The sequence below is a fragment of the Oncorhynchus tshawytscha genome, linkage group LG11 (genome assembly GCF_018296145.1).
Source record: "Oncorhynchus tshawytscha isolate Ot180627B linkage group LG11, Otsh_v2.0, whole genome shotgun sequence".
Taxonomy (NCBI): domain Eukaryota; kingdom Metazoa; phylum Chordata; class Actinopteri; order Salmoniformes; family Salmonidae; genus Oncorhynchus; species Oncorhynchus tshawytscha.
Window position 1 is genome coordinate 51,663,589 of NC_056439.1, and position 17,385 is coordinate 51,680,973.

The following is a 17,385-nucleotide window of genomic DNA, read 5'->3' on the forward strand; positions in this document are numbered from 1 at the left end:
ACTAACCCATAGGGCCCTGGTCACTATAGGGTTTACTGCTTTAGACCAGGGCCACAGAGACCAACCCATAGGGCCCTGGTCACTATAGGGTTTACTGCTTTAGACCAGGGCCACAGAGACCAACCCATAGGGCCCTGGTCACTATAGGGTTTACTGCTTTAGACCAGGGCCACAGAGACCAACCCATAGGGCCCTGGTCACTATAGGGTTTACTGCTTTAGACCAGGGCCACAGAGACCAACCCATAGGGCCCTGGTCACTATAGGGTTTACTGCTTTAGACCAGGGCCACAGAGACCAACCCATAGGGCCCTGGTCACTATAGGGTTTACTGCTTTAGACCAGGGCCACAGAGACCAACCCGTAGGGCCCTGGTCACTATAGGGTTTACTGCTTTAGACCAGGGCCACAGAGACCAACCCGTAGGGCCCTGGTCACTATAGGGTTTACTGCTTTAGACCAGGGCCACAGAGACCAACCCATAGGGCCCTGGTCACTATAGGGTTTACTGCTTTAGACCAGGGCCACAGAGACCAACCCATAGGGCCCTGGTCACTATAGGGTTTACTGCTTTAGACCAGGGCCACAGAGACCAACCCATAGGGCCCTGGTCACTATAGGGTTTACTGCTTTAGACCAGGGCCACAGAGACCAACCCATAAGGCCCTGGTCACTATAGAGTTTACTGCTTTAGACTAGGGCCCGGGACACAGCCAGGGAGTGTCTCTTACTAACCTGGGCCACAGAGACCAACCCATAGAGCCCGGGAAACAGCCAGGGAGTGTCTCTTACTAACCTGGACCACAGAGACCAAACCATAGGGCCCGGGACACAGCCAGGGAGTGTCTCTTACTAACCGGGGCCCGGGACACAGCCAGGGAGTGTCTCTTACTAACCTGGGCCACAGAGACCAACCCATAGGGCCCGGGACACAGCCAGGGAGTGTCTCTTACTAACCTGGGCCACAGAGACCAACCCATAGGGCCCGGGACACAGCCAGGGAGTGTCTCTTACTAACCTGGGCCACAGAGACCAACCCATAGGGCCCGGGACACAGCCAGGGAGTGTCTCTTACTAACCTGGGCCACAGAGACCAACCCATAGAGCCCGGGACACAGCCAGGGAGTGTCTCTTACTAACCTGGGCCACAGAGACCAACCCATAGGGCCCGGGACACAGCCAGGGAGTGTCTCTTACTAACCTGGGCCACAGAGACCAACCCATAGGGCCCGGGACACAGCCAGGGAGTGTCTCTTACTAACCTGGGCCACAGAGACCAACCCATAGGGCCCGGGACACAGCCAGGGAGTGTCTCTTACTAACCTGGGCCACAGAGACCAAACCATAGGGCCCGGGACACAGCCAGGGAGTGTCTCTTACTAACCTGGGCCACAGAGACCAACCCATAGGGCCCGGGACACAGCCAGGGAGTGTCTCTTACTAACCTGGGCCACAGAGACCAACCATAGGGCCCGGGACACAGCCAGGGAGTGTCTCTTACTAACCTGGGCCACAGAGACCAAACCATAGGGCCCGGGACACAGCCAGGGAGTGTCTCTTACTAACCTGGGCCACAGAGACCAACCCATAGGGCCCGGGACACAGCCAGGGAGTGTCTCTTACTAACCTGGGCCACAGAGACCAACCCATAGGGCCCGGGACACAGCCAGGGAGTGTCTCTTACTAACCTGGGCCACAGAGACCAACCCATAGGGCCCGGGACACAGCCAGGGAGTGTCTCTTACTAACCTGGGCCACAGAGACCAACCCATAGGGCCCGGGACACAGCCAGGGAGTGTCTCTTACTAACCTGGGCCCGGCCATTCTTCCTCCGTCTCCCCATCGAACATCGTCCTCCAGGATGAGGTGACAGCGGGAAAGGATGTTCCTCAGGACCCTCTCTGACCCCTGGAGGAGGCTGCAGTCTGGGTGATCGCTGTCAGTCCACTGCAACAGACTCTACAGGGGAACAGGATTATACTCAGAGAAACCGATATATAATATACTAGAGTTGCATTTTGGGTGATCACTGCCTGTAGACAAACACTCTACAGGGGAACAGGTTCCAGTCAGAGAACCGCAATAATATAAAAATATATTCCATTTAGCAGACGCTTTATTCCAAAGTGATTTACAGTAGTGTCTACATATTCATATGGTTGGCCCCAGTAAGAAATGAGCCCATGACCCTGCTGTTGCAAGGGCCATGTTCAATTAACTGAGTCATACTTCTTCTTATAGTGTCACCTGTCCATTTGAGATTATCCTCACTAGATTGGCTATCACAGAGAGACACTCCAAAAAGAAGGAGAAGGAGAGGTGGACCAACCTGAATGAGGGTTAGGTAGCTGTGGATTCGAGACACTGGCGCCAACAGCAGAGAGAACAGTTGAACCTCCTCTCTTTCCTTCGTATAGCTCTGTAAAACAACGTGAACGTGGAGATATTCAAAATCCCCTCACTCACTACCACCATTTTGTGAAGATAAGACCTGTACATTAAAGATCCAGTAACAACCTATGGGATTTACCTACCTGTGTGCTTTGTATTGTCCCATTGAGCATTATTCTGTTGAATTCTATAGAAAGAAACGTGGCCAGCGCTGCCGTGTATCCGTGGTATATGTCCAAGAAAGATGACTTGAGGAGACAAACAGGAATAGTTGTGAGGAGGATATAGATGAAAATGAGATAGATAGATGTAGATAGATATGTACTATAATCTCTACAGTTTGAAAGAACAACCAAAAATAGATTTATTTTATTTAACCAGGTACGTCCGTTAAGAACAAATTCTTATTTTACAATGACGGCCTACCAGAAGACAAAAGGCCTCCTGCGGGGACGGGGACTGGGATTAAAAACAACGAAATAAAATACAAATATAGGACAAAACACTCATCACGACAAGAGAGACAACACTACATGAAGAGAGACCTAAGACAACAACATGGTAGCAACACAACACTACATGAAGAGAGACCTAAGACAACAACATGGTAGCAACACAACACTACATGAAGAGAGACCTAAGACAACAACATGGTAGCAACACAACACTACATGAAGAGAGACCTAAGACAACAACATGGTAGCAACACAACACTACATGAAGAGAGACCTAAGACAACAACATGGTAGCAACACAACACTACATGAAGAGAGACCTAAGACAACAACATGGTAGCAACACAACACTACATGAAGAGAGACCTAAGACAACAACATGGTAGCAACACAACACTACATGAAGAGAGACCTAAGACAACAACATGGTAGCAACACAACACTACATGAAGAGAGACCTAAGACAACAACATGGTAGCAACACAACACTACATGAAGAGAGACCTAAGACAACAACATGGTAGCAACACAACACTACATGAAGAGAGACCTAAGACAACAACATGGTAGCAACACAACACTACATGAAGAGAGACCTAAGACAACAACATGGTAGCAACACAACAACAACATGGTAGCAACACAACATGACAACAACATGGTAGCAACACAACACTACATGAAGAGAGACCTAAGACAACAACACGGTAGCAACACAACACTACATGAAGAGAGACCTAAGACAACAACACGGTAGCAACACAACACTACATGAAGAGAGACCTAAGACAACAACATGGTAGCAACACAACACTACATGAAGAGAGACCTAAGACAACAACACGGTAGCAACACAACACTACATGAAGAGAGACCTAAGACAACAACACGGTAGCAACACAACACTACATGAAGAGAGACCTAAGACAACAACATGGTAGCAACACAACACTACATGAAGAGAGACCTAAGACAACAACATGGTAGCAACACAACATGACAACAACATGGTAGCAACACAACATGACAACAACATGGTAGCAACACAACACTACATGAAGAGAGACCTAAGACAACAACATGGGAGCAACACAACATGACAACAACATGGTAGCAACACAACACTACATGAAGAGAGACCTAAGACAACAACATGGTAGCAACACAACATGACAACAACATGGTAGCAACACAACATGACAACAACACGGTAGCAACACAACATGACAACAACATGGTAGCAACACAACATGAAGAGAGACCTAAGACAACAACATGGTAGCAACACAACATGACAACAACATGGTAGCAACACAACATGACAACAACATGGTAGCAACACAACATGACAACAACATGGTAGCAACACAACATGACAACAACATGGTAGCAACACATGAAAAACAGCATGGTAGCAACACATAACAACATGGTAGCAACACATAACATGGTAACAACACATAACATGGTAGCAACACATAACATGGTAGAAACACATAACAACATGGTAGCAACACATAACAACATGGTAGCAACACATAACAACATGGTAGCAACACATAACAACATGGTAGCAACACGTAACAACATGGTAGCAACACATAACAACATGGTAGCAACACATAACAACATGGTAGCAACACATAACAACATGGTAGCAACACATAACATGGTAGCAACACAACATGGTAGCAACACGTAACAACATGGTAGCAACACATAACATAGTAGCAGCAGAAAACAACATGGTAGCATCACATAACAACATGGTAGCAACAAATAACAACATGGTAGCAACACATAACAACATGGTAGCAACACATAACAACATGGTAGCAACACATAACAACATGGTAGCAACACGTAACAACATGGTAGCAACAAATAACAACATGGTAGCAACACATAACAACATGGTAGCAACACGTAACAACATGGTAGCAACAAATAACAACATGGTAGCAACACATAACAACATGGTAGCAGCAGAAAACATGGTACAAACATTATTGGGCACAGATAACAGCACAAAGAGCAAGAAGGTAGAGACAACAATACGATAGTCAAGATCGGATTTCTGTATGTTTCCATACTTACATCATTGTGGCCTACGAGTTGGACAAAGATGTCTCCCACAAGGCCTTTCCAGTCGTGAGCAGACAACCTCTGCTCCAGAGTGTTTCTGAACAGAAGGTGGCGCTGCAGCAACTCCTCCACAAACTTCAGGTAATTCTGACTAGAGGAGAAAACAGAGAGAAAACAGACAGAAAACAAGGAGAAAACAGACAGAAAACAAGGAGAAAACAGACAGAAAACAAGGAGAAAACAGACAGAAAACAAGGAGAAAACAGAGAGAAAACAGACAGAAAACAAGGAGAAAACAGACAGAAAACAGACAGAAAACAAGGAGAAAACAGACAGAAAACAGAGAGAAAACAGACAGAAAACAAGGAGAAAACAGACAGAAAACAGACAGAAAACAGAGAGAAAACAGACAGAAAACAGACAGAAAACAGAGAGAAAACAGAGAGAAAACAGACAGAAAACAGAGAGAAAACAGACAGAAAACAGAGAGAAAACAGACAGAAAACAAGGAGAAAACAAGGAGAAAACAGACAGAAAACAGAGAGAAAACAGAGAGAAAACAGAGAGAAAACAGAAAAAACAAGGAGAAAACAGAAGGAAAACAGACAGAAAACAAGGAGAAAACAGAAGGAAAACAGAGAGAAAACAGAGAGAAAACAGACAGAAAACAAGGAGAAAACAGACAGAAAACAGAGAGAAAACAGACAGAAAACAAGGAGAAAACAGACAGAAAACAAGGAGAAAACAGACAGAAAACAAGGAGAAAACAGACAGAAAACAGAGAGAAAACAGAGAGAAAACAGAGAGAAAACAGAGAGAAAACAGAGAGAAAACAGAGAGAAAACAGAGAGAAAACAATGAGAAAACAGAAAAAACAAGGAGAAAACAGACAGAAAACAGACAGAAAACAGACAGAAAACAGACAGAAAACAGAGAGAAAACAAGGAGAAAACAAGGAGAAAACAAGGAGAAAACAAGGAGAAAACAGAGAGAAAACAGAGAGAAAACAACGAGAAAACAGAGAGAAAACAGAGAGAAAACAACGAGAGAAAACAAGGAAATCCCCAAAGACTTAGTTTTTAAGGGATGTAGTACTGTCAACATGGCCTGACTATTGATTGACAGGTGTCTGCATCCCAGTGGCCACCACATTGTTTGTTTTTGTTTGTTTTTTTGTACTTATACCCCGTTTCTCTACCCAATGTCGTGGTATCCAATTGGTAGTTACAGTCTTGTCCCGTCGCTGCAACTCCCGTACGGACTCGGGAGAGGCGAAAGTCGAGAGCCGTGCGTCCTCCGAAACACAACCAAGCTGCACTGCTTCTTGACACACTGCTCACTTAACCTGGAAGCCAGCCGCACCAATGTGTCGGAGGAAACACTGTATCCCTGAGGAAACACTGTTATCCCTGAGGAAACACTGTATCCCTGAGGAAACACTGTATCCCTGAGGAAACACTGTTATCCCTGAGGAAACACTGTTATCCCTGAGGAAACACTGTACCCCTGAGGAAACACTGTATCCCTGAGGAAACACTGTATCCCTGAGGAAACACTGTACCCCTGAGGAAACACTGTACCCCTGAGGAAACACTGTATCCCTGAGGAAACACTGTATCCCTGAGGAAACACTGTTATCCCTGAGGAAACACAGTATCCCTATCCCTGAGGAAACACTGTATCCCTGAGGAAACACAGTATCCCTATCCCTGAGGAAACACTGTATCCCTGAGGAAACACAGTATCCCTATCCCTGAGGAAACACTGTATCCCTGAGGAAACACAGTATCCCTATCCCTGAGGAAACACTGTATCCCTGAGGAAACACTGTATCCCTGAGGAAACACAGTATCCCTATCCCTGAGGAAACACTGTATCCCTGAGGAAACACTGTATCCCTGAGGAAACACTGTATCCCTGAGGAAACACTGTATCCCTGAGGAAACACTGTATCCCTGAGGAAACACAGTATCCCTATCCCTGAGGAAACACTGTATCCCTGAGGAAACACTGTATCCCTGAGGAAACACTGTATCCCTATCCCTGAGGAAACACTGTATCCCTATCCCTGAGGAAACACTGTATCCCTGAGGAAACACTGTACCCCTGAGGAAACACTGTATCCCTATCCCTGAGGAAACACTGTACCCCTGAGGAAACACTGTACCCCTGAGGAAACACTGTATCCCTGAGGAAACACTGTACCCCTGAGGAAACACAGTATCCCTGAGGAAATACAGTATCCCTGAGGAAACACTGTACCCCTGAGGAAACACTGTTATCCCTGAGGAAACACTGTATCCCTGAGGAAACACTGTACCCCTGAGGAAACACTGTATCCCTGAGGAAACACTGTATCCCTGAGGAAACACTGTATCCCTGAGGAAACACTGTATCCCTGAGGAAACACTGTATCCCTGAGGAAACACTGTATCCCTGAGCAAACACTGTACCCCTGAGGAAACACTGTACCCCTGAGGAAACACTGTATCCCTGAGGAAACACTGTATCCCTGAGGAAACACTGTATCCCTGAGGAAACACTGTATCCCTGAGGAAACACTGTATCCCTGAGGAAACACTGTATCCCTGAGGAAACACTGTATCCCTGAGGAAACACTGTATCCCTGAGGAAACACTGTATCCCTGAGGAAACACTGTATCCCTATCCCTGAGGAAACACTGTACCCCTGAGGAAACACTGTATCCCTGAGGAAACACTGTACCCCTGAGGAGGAAACACTGTATCCCTGAGGAAACACTGTTATCCCTGAGGAAACACAGTATCCCTATCCCTGAGGAAACACTGTATCCCTGAGGAAACACAGTATCCCTATCCCTGAGGAAACACTGTATCCCTGAGGAAACACTGTATCCCTGAGGAAACACAGTATCCCTATCCCTGAGGAAACACTGTATCCCTGAGGAAACACAGTATCCCTATCCCTGAGGAAACACTGTATCCCTGAGGAAACACTGTATCCCTGAGGAAACACAGTATCCCTATCCCTGAGGAAACACTGTATCCCTGAGGAAACACTGTATCCCTGAGGAAACACTGTATCCCTGAGGAAACACTGTATCCCTGAGGAAACACTGTATCCCTGAGGAAACACTGTATCCCTGAGGAAACACAGTATCCCTATCCCTGAGGAAACACTGTATCCCTGAGGAAACACTGTATCCCTGAGGAAACACTGTATCCCTGAGGAAACACTGTATCCCTATCCCTGAGGAAACACTGTATCCCTGAGGAAACACTGTATCCCTGAGGAAACACTGTATCCCTGAGGAAACACTGTATCCCTGAGGAAACACTGTATCCCTGAGGAAACACTGTATCCCTGAGGAAACACTGTATCCCTGAGGAAACACTGTATCCCTATCCCTGAGGAAACACTGTATCCCTGAGGAAACACTGTATCCCTGAGGAAACACTGTATCCCTGAGGAAACACTGTACCCCTGAGGAAACACTGTACCCCTGAGGAAACACTGTACCCCTGAGGAAACACTGTACCCCTGAGGAAACACTGTATCCCTGAGGAAACACTGTATCCCTGAGGAAACACTGTACCCCTGAGGAAACACTGTATCCCTATCCCTGAGGAAACACTGTACCCCTGAGGAAACACTGTACCCCTGAGGAAACACTGTACCCCTGAGGAAACACTGTACCCCTGAGGAAACACTGTACCCCTGAGGAAACACTGTACCCCTGAGGAAAGACTGTATCCCTGAGGAAACACTGTATCCCTATCCCTGAGGAAACACTGTATCCCTGAGGAAACACTGTATCCCTATCCCTGAGGAAACACTGTATCCCTGAGGAAACACTGTACCCCTGAGGAAACACTGTATCCCTGAGGAAACACTGTTATCCCTGAGGAAACACTGTATCCCTGAGGAAACACTGTATCCCTGAGGAAACACTGTATCCCTGAGGAAACACTGTTATCCCTGAGGAAACACTGTATCCCTGAGGAAACACTGTATCCCTGAGGAAACACTGTATCCCTGAGGAAACACTGTATCCCTGAGGAAACACTGTATCCCTGAGGAAACACTGTATCCCTGAGGAAACACTGTATCCCTGAGGAAACACTGTATCCCTGAGGAAACACTGTATCCCTGAGGAAACACTGTCCAGCTGGCAACCGAAGTCACCTTGCAGGCGCCCGGCTCGCCAGAAGGAGTCGCTAGAGCGCGGTGGTACAAAGAAATCCTGGCCAGCCAAACCCTCCCGTTACCCGGACGACGCTGGGCAAATTGTACGCCGCCTCATGGGTCTCCCGGTCACGGCCGGCTGTGACACAGCCTGGGATCGAACCTGGGTCTGTAGTGATGCCACTAGTACTGAGATGCAGTGCCTTAGACCGCTGCACCACTCGGGAGGCTGGCACCCTATTTTCTATAGCTGGAGCCCATAGGGCTAGTGAATAGGGCGCCAGGATCTTAATTTGATCACTCTGTTCCTGCAAAGCAGGAAATGTCAAACTTGTAGTGCATTTGAGGTTTAAAAAGGCTTCTGAAGTTTGTCATTTCCACATTGAAATTTCAGACTTGATTTTTCCTTGTGAAAAATGTATCAAGCCCTATAAAAATGTCCATTAATTATAATCCCCATAATAATTCACACCGGACTGTGGTAGCATGATAGATTATAATCCCCATAATAATCCACACTGGACTGTGGTAGCATGATAGTTTATAATCCCTATAATAATCCACACCGGACTGTGGTAGCATGATAGATTATAATCCCCATAATAATCCACACTGGACTGTGGTAGCATGATAGTTTATAATCCCCATAATAATCCACACTGGACTGTGGTAGCATGATAGTTTATAATCCCTATAATAATCCACACTGGACTGTGGTAGCATGATAGTTTATAATCCACACTGGACTGTGGTAGCATGATAGATTATAATCCCCATAATAATCCACACTGGACTGTGGTAGCATGATAGTTTATAATCCCTATAATAATCCACACCGGACTGTGGTAGCATGATATATTATAATCCCCATAATAATCCACACTGGACTGTGGTAGCATGATAGTTTATAATCCCCATAATAATCCACACTGGACTGTGGTAGCATGATAGTTTATAATCCCTATAATAATCCACACTGGACTGTGGTAGCATGATAGTTTATAATCCACACTGGACTGTGGTAGCATGATAGATTATAATCCCCATAATAATCCACACCGGACTGTGGTAGCATGATAGATTATAATCCCCATAATAATCCACACTGGACTGTGGTAGCATGATAGTTTATAATCCCCATAATAATCCACACTGGACTGTGGTAGCATGATAGTTTATAATCCCCATAATAATCCACACTGGACTGTGGTAGCATGATAGTTTATAATCCCCATAATAATCCACACTGGACTGTGGTAGCATGATAGTTTATAATCCCCATAATAATCCACACTGGACTGTGGTAGCATGATAGTTTATAATCCCCATAATAATCCCCACTTGACTGTGATAGCATGATAGCATTGATAGCATTGGCTCTGTCCCAAATGGCACACGATTCCTTATAAAGTGCACTACTTTTGGGTATATATATAGGAAATAGGGTACTAGTTGGGTTTGTCCTTACTATGGCTCCAGGTCCATCTGCAGAGCAGGAGGTGTTCTGTACTTGTCGTAGAGCTGGTTTAAGGTCGACACGTATTCCCATTCCGAGTGGAGAAGCTGCATCGTCACTTGGTGCCTTGCATCTGTGGAAGAGAAACTGGTGTAAAATTATTGTCGCGCCGGTGTTGTGCCGAAAATATTCAGTCAAATACTTTCTATAGAACAGACTTCGTCAGGAGGGACAGGAAACGGAAATGAATAATACATGTATGTGTGTTATATTTAAACATAGAGGAGGGAGTATAATGTTGGCAAGCAATAAACATTTCAGAACAATTATAGCTGAATTATTATCCTTACACTTTCAAAAATACAAGTCGAATAAGACATGCGAGAGATCACGGTTTGGCAAAGAGATGTATTTATAGACTAATACAAAAATCAGTAGCGGATTTAGGTACGGGCAGAAGGGGGTGAAGGGGGTGTTCGCACAGGACGCCATACAAGCTAGAACCGACACATACATTTGAAAACTGCAGACAAAAAAATGTTTTCTGCTACTAAAATCAGTGAAACGTAGGCTAAACTGACAACGGAGTGAAAAGCAGACATCTCAACTAGCAAGCAAGTTGCAGCAATGAAGAACGCAAAAAGGGGAGAATTCTGTCAGGTGGAGATTTTCGGCACAACACCGGTCATCACGACAATATAGGCTTTGGTTGAAGCTCAATGTAAAATTCTGATCTCCCTACCAACATGATGCCAATGTCGATGAAAATTTGAACAATTGAGGTCTGAACAAATGTTCTTAACTTTGTATTGAAATATATATATATAATATATATATATATATTATATATATATTATATATATAATATATATATATATAATATATATATATATATTATATATATATTATATATATATATATTAATATATATATTAATATATATATTTTAATATATATTTATATATATATTATATATATATATTATATATTTTATATATATTATATATTTATATATATTATATATTTATATATATTATATATATATTTTATATTTATATAAATATATATAAATATTTATATTATATATATAAATATTTATATTATATATATATTTATATATATATATATATATTTATATATATTTATATTTATTTATTTATATATATTTATATATATTTATATATATATATATATATATTTATATATATATATATATATTTATATATTTATTTATATATATATATATATATATTTATTATTTATTATATATATATATATATATATATACAAAAAATACATGGGGGATTGGAAATTATGCAGACAATTACATTGATGGAATATATAATATATCGGCACTATTAAAGCTGATCTCTCCACTAAATAATTTTTTATATTATAATATATATATATATATATATATTAAAGAAATAACACAAGGAAATTACATAACAATAACGAGGCTATATACAGGGGGCACCGGGTCAATTTGCGGGGTTACAGGTAAGTCGAGGTCATTTGTAAAGGGACTATGTATAGATAATAAACAGTGAGTAGTAGCAGTGTAAAAACAAATTGCGTCAATATAAAAAGTCTGGGTGGCCATTGGATTAATTGTTCAGGGATCTTATGGTTTAGGGGTTGAAGCTGTTTAGAAGCCTCTCGTACCTAGACTTGGTGAAGAAGCCTCTCGTACCTAGACTTGGTGAAGAAGCCTCTCGTACCTAGACTTGGCGAAGAAGCCTCTCGGACCTAGACTTGGTGAAGAAGCCTCTCGGACTTGGCTCTCCGTTACCGCTTGACGTGCGGTAGCAGAGAGAACAGTCTATGGCTTGGGTGATTGTCTTTGACAATTTTTTGGGGCCTTTCTCTGACACCGCCTGGTATGTAGGTTCTGGATGTCAGGAAGCTTGGCCCCAGTGGTGTACTGGGCCGTACGCACTACCCTCTGTAGCGCCTTATGGTCAGATGCCGAGCAGTTGCCATACCAGGCGGTGATGCAAGCGGTCAGGATGCTCTCTGAGGGGGAAAAGGTGTTGTCGTGCCCTCTTCACGACTGTCTTGGTGTGCTTAGACCATGATGTGGTGTGTTTGGACTTTTCCTGTAGTCCACGATCAGCTCCTTATTCTTGCTCACATTGAGGGAGAGGTTGTTGTCCTGGCACCACACTGCCAGGTCTCTGACCTCCTCTCTATAGGCTTTCTCGTCGTCGTCGGTGATCAGGTCTACCACCGTTATGTCGTCTGCAAACTTAATGACGGTGTTGGAGTCGTGCCTGGCCATGCAGTCGTGGGTGAACAGGGAATACAGGAGGGGACTAAGCACGCACCCCTGAGGGGCCCCAGTGTTGAGGATCAGCGTGGCAGATGTGTTGTTGAGATGTTTAGTCCCAGGTTCCTTAGCTTAGTGATGAGCTTTGAGGGCACTATGGTGTTGAACACTGAGCTGTAGTCAATGAACAGCATTCTTACATAGGTGTTCCTTTTGTCCAGGTGGGAAAGGGCAGTGTGGAGTGCAATAGAGATGGCGTCATCTGTGGATCTGTTGGGGCGGTATGCAAATTGGAGTGGGTCTATGGTTTCCCGGCATGATGGTGCTGATGTGAGTCATGACCAGCCTTTCAAAGCACTTCATGGCTACCAACATGAGTACTACGGGGCGGTCATCATTTAGGCAGGTTACCTTCGCTTCCTTGGGCTCAGGGACTATGGTGGTCTGCTTGAAACATGTAGGTATTACAGACTCAGACAGGGAGAGGTTGAAAATGTCAGTGAAGACACTTGACAGTTGGTCTGCGCATGCTTTGAGTACACGTCCTGGTAATCCATCTGGCCCCGCGGCTTTGTGAATGTTGACCTGTTTAACGGTCTTGCTCACATCGGCTACGGAGAGCGTGATCACACAGTAGTCTGGAACAGCTGATCCTCTCATGCATGCTTCAGTGTTGCTTGCCCCTAAGCAAGCATAAAAGGCATGTAGCTCTTCTGGTAGTCTCGTGTCACTGGGCAGCTCGCTGCTGGGATTCCCTTTGTAGTCCAGAGGTCCCGAGCGCTCTGGAGCAGGTTTTCATCATGGATCTCTCCGTACTTTGTTCTGTTCATCTTTGCCTTGATCCTGACAAGTCTACCAGTCCCTGGCGCTGAAAAACATCCCCACAGCATGATGCTGCCACCACCATGCTTCACCATGGGGATGGTGCCAGGTTTCCTCCAGACGTGACGCTTGGCATTCAGGCCAAAGAGTTCAATCTTGGTTTCATCAGACCAGATAATCTTGTTTCTCATGGTCGGAGAGTCCTTTAGGTGCCTTTTGGCAAACTCCAAGCGGGTTGTCATGTGAGGAGTGGCTTCCGTCTGGCCACTCTACCATAAAGGCCTGATTGGTGGAGTGCTGTCGAGATGGTTGTCCTTCTGGAATGTTCTCCCATCTCCACAGAGGAACTCTGGAGCTCTGTCAGAGTGACCATCGGGTTCTTGGTCACCTCCCTGACCAAGGTCCTTCTCCCCCGATTGCTCAGTTTGGCCGTGTAGCCAGCTCTAGGAAGAGACCTAAACTTCTTCCATTTAAGAATGATGGAGGCCACTGTGTTTTTGGGGACCTTCAATGCTGCAGACATGTTTTGGTACCCTTCCCCAGATCTGTGCCTCGACACAATCCTTTCTCAGAGCTCTATGGACAATTCCTTCGACCTCATGGCTTGGTTTTTTGCTCTGACATGCACTGTATTAATGGTAATAGTTTGTTCAAAAACGGTTTAGAGTTGTTAGAAGGCAACAGTCAGCAGGGTTTAAACCAGCAACCCTTGTAGTTATGCCAGCACACCACCTGTGCCATTAAGGCCCAGACCTTTTTGTCAGAGGCCAAATTATAGGTTACAATAGCACTGCCAATAGCAAACTTTTGATGGATGAAAACAAATCTGTCTTTGCATGTGGAAATGTACGATGCACTTTTAACAGAACGTTACCTGCCAGAGTAAAAACCATGGAATTTAAAAACAAAACAAAAAAATGTTTTAAGTGAGAAGTAGGCATTGGTCTGAAGCTGAAAAATAAAGGAAATTCACGAGCACCACAATGCCTACTTCACCCATGCTCCACCAAGGTTTTCCAACACACAACTTTGACCTACTACAGTAGTTATGTTGGTATTGTACTTCAAACTATGTATAGGCAGGTTGCTTACGATTCAAACCTTCTCCAACAGCCTGTGATAGTTAGGATTCAAACCATCTCCAAATGCCTGTGAAGGTTAGGATCCTGTTCCTGCTCCTCGCACTCGCCCTGAGGTGCGTGTCACCAGCCTGGTACCACCAGTGCCGGCACCACACATCAGACCTCCAGTGCGCCTCCACAGTCCAGTAAGTCCGGGGCCTCCGGCGACGGTCCCCAGTCCGGGGTCTCCAGCGACGGTCCCCAGTCCGGGGTCTCCAGCGACGGTCCCCAGTCCGGGGTCTCCAGCGACTGTCCCCAGCCCGGGGTCTCCAGCGACTGTCCCAAGCCCGGGTCTCCAGCGACGGACCCAGTCCGGGGTCTCCAGCGACGGTCCCAAGTCCAGGGTCTCCAGCGACGGACCCAGTCCGGGGTCTCCAGCGACGGACCCAGTCCGGGGTCTCCAGCGACGGTCCCCAGTCCGGGGTCTCCAGCGACGGTCCCCAGTCCGGGGTCTCCAGCGACGGTCCCCAGTCCGCGGTCTCCAGCGACGGTCCCCAGTCCGGGGCCTCCAGCAATGATCCGCAGTCCGGAGTCTCCAGCGACGGTCCCCAGTCCGGGGCCTCCGGCGATGATCTGCAGTCCGGTTCCACAAAGGTGGAGGGATCAGCGTAAGGAGGTGGGGCTGCGTCCAGAACTGGAGCCGCCACCGAGGGTAGATGCCCACCCGGACCCTCTCCGCACCTTAGAGGGGGGGGGGGCCTGACCATAGATATCTCTGTTTTCTATATATTTTGGTTCGGTCAGGGTGTGACTAGGGTGGGTACTCTAGTGTTGTATGTCTAGGGTTTTGTATGTCTAGGGTTTTGTATGTCTAGGGGTTTTTGTATTTCTATGTTGGCCTGATATGGTTCCCAATCAGAGACAGCTGATTATCGTTGTCTCTGATTGGGGATCATATTTAGGCAGCCCTGTTTCCCACTTTCTGGTGTGGGATCTTGTCTATGTATAGTTGCCTGTTTGCATTATTTATATAGCTCCACCTTTCGTTTGGTTGTTTTGGTGAGTTTCAGTTTACTAAAATGATGTGGAACTCTACTCACGCTGCGCCTTGGTCTAATCATTATGACGAACGTGACATGCAGCCCCTTGTTTGGGGAACGTTGAGTAAAGGATTTACAGAAAGAGTGTATTTGAACAGTGTGGACCTACCTGTCCCCTCATACATCCCTGCCTTGAGCCCCTGTAGGTAGCAGTGGAGCAGGACTCTGCCCCGGTTCGAAGAGGAGGATGTGCTGCTGCTGGCACTGCACTCACAGTGGCTCCTCCCATTCACCACAAGACCTGTATCGCTACCAGAGAGTACAGACCAGAGAGTACAGACCTGTATCACTACCAGAGAGTACAGGCCAGAGAGTACAGGCCAGAGAGTACAGGCCAGAGAGTACAGACCAGAGAGTACAGACCAGAGAGTACAGACCAGAGAGTACAGACCAGAGAGTACAGACCTGTATTACCACCAGAGAGTACAGACCAGAGAGTACAGACCTGTATTACCACCAGAGAGTACAGACCAGAGAGTACAGACCAGAGAGTACAGACCTATATTACCACCAGAGAGTACAGACCAGAGAGTACAGGCCTGTATTACCACCAGAGAGTACAGACCTGTATTACCACCAGAGAGTACAGGCCAGAGAGTACAGACCAGAGAGTACAGACCAGAGAGTACAGACCAGAGAGTACAGACCTGTATTACCACCAGAGAGTACAGACCAGAGAGTACAGACCTGTATTACCACCAGAGAGTACAGACCAGAGAGTACAGACCAGAGAGTACAGACCAGAGAGTACAGACCAGAGAGTACAGACCTGTATTACCACCAGAGAGTACAGACCAGAGAGTACAGACCTGTATTACCACCAGAGAGTACAGACCAGAGAGTACAGACCAGAGAGTACAGACCTATATTACCACCAGAGAGTACAGACCAGAGAGTACAGGCCTGTATTACCACCAGAGAGTACAGACCTGTATTACCACCAGAGAGTACAGGCCAGAGAGTACAGACCAGAGAGTACAGACCAGAGAGTACAGACCAGAGAGTACAGACCTGTATTACCACCAGAGAGTACAGACCAGAGAGTACAGACCTGTATTACCACCAGAGAGTACAGACCAGAGAGTACAGACCAGAGAGTACAGACCTATATTACCACCAGAGAGTACAGACCAGAGAGTACAGGCCTGTATTACCACCAGAGAGTACAGACCTGTATTACCACCAGAGAGTACAGACCAGAGAGTACAGACCTGTATTATCACCAGAGAGTACAGACCAGAGAGTACAGACCTATATTACCACCAGAGAGTACAGACCAGAGAGTACAGGCCTGTATTACCACCAGAGAGTAGAGACCTGTATTACCACCAGAGAGTACAGACCAGAGAGTACAGACCTGTATTATCACCAGAGAGTACAGACCAGAGAGTACAGACCAGAGAGTACAGGCCTGTATTACCACCAGAGAGTACAGACCAGAGAGTACAGACCAGAGAGTACAGACCTGTATTACCACCAGAGAGTACAGACCAGAGAGTACAGACCTGTATCACTACCAGAGTGTACAGGCCAGAGAGTACAGGCCAGAGAGTACAGACCTGTATCACTACCAGAGAGTACA

At 45.8% G+C, this 17,385-nt stretch overlaps 1 protein-coding gene across 3 annotated transcripts in view; it reads right to left on the reverse strand.

Moving 5' to 3' along the window:
• Window positions 1–17,385, reverse strand: part of LOC112247676 — a 32,566-nt gene that overhangs the window by 8,800 nt on the left and 6,381 nt on the right. For all 3 annotated transcript variants that reach the window (XM_042330300.1, XM_042330301.1, XM_042330299.1), the window contains 6 exons: window positions 15,913–16,052; window positions 10,564–10,684; window positions 4,943–5,081; window positions 2,534–2,638; window positions 2,329–2,418; window positions 1,810–1,958 (listed from right to left, as the gene is read on the reverse strand). In XM_042330300.1, coding sequence (XP_042186234.1) covers window positions 1,810–1,958; window positions 2,329–2,418; window positions 2,534–2,638; window positions 4,943–5,081; window positions 10,564–10,684; window positions 15,913–16,052 — 744 coding nt within the window. The remainder of the gene's footprint in view (window positions 1–1,809; window positions 1,959–2,328; window positions 2,419–2,533; window positions 2,639–4,942; window positions 5,082–10,563; window positions 10,685–15,912; window positions 16,053–17,385) is intronic.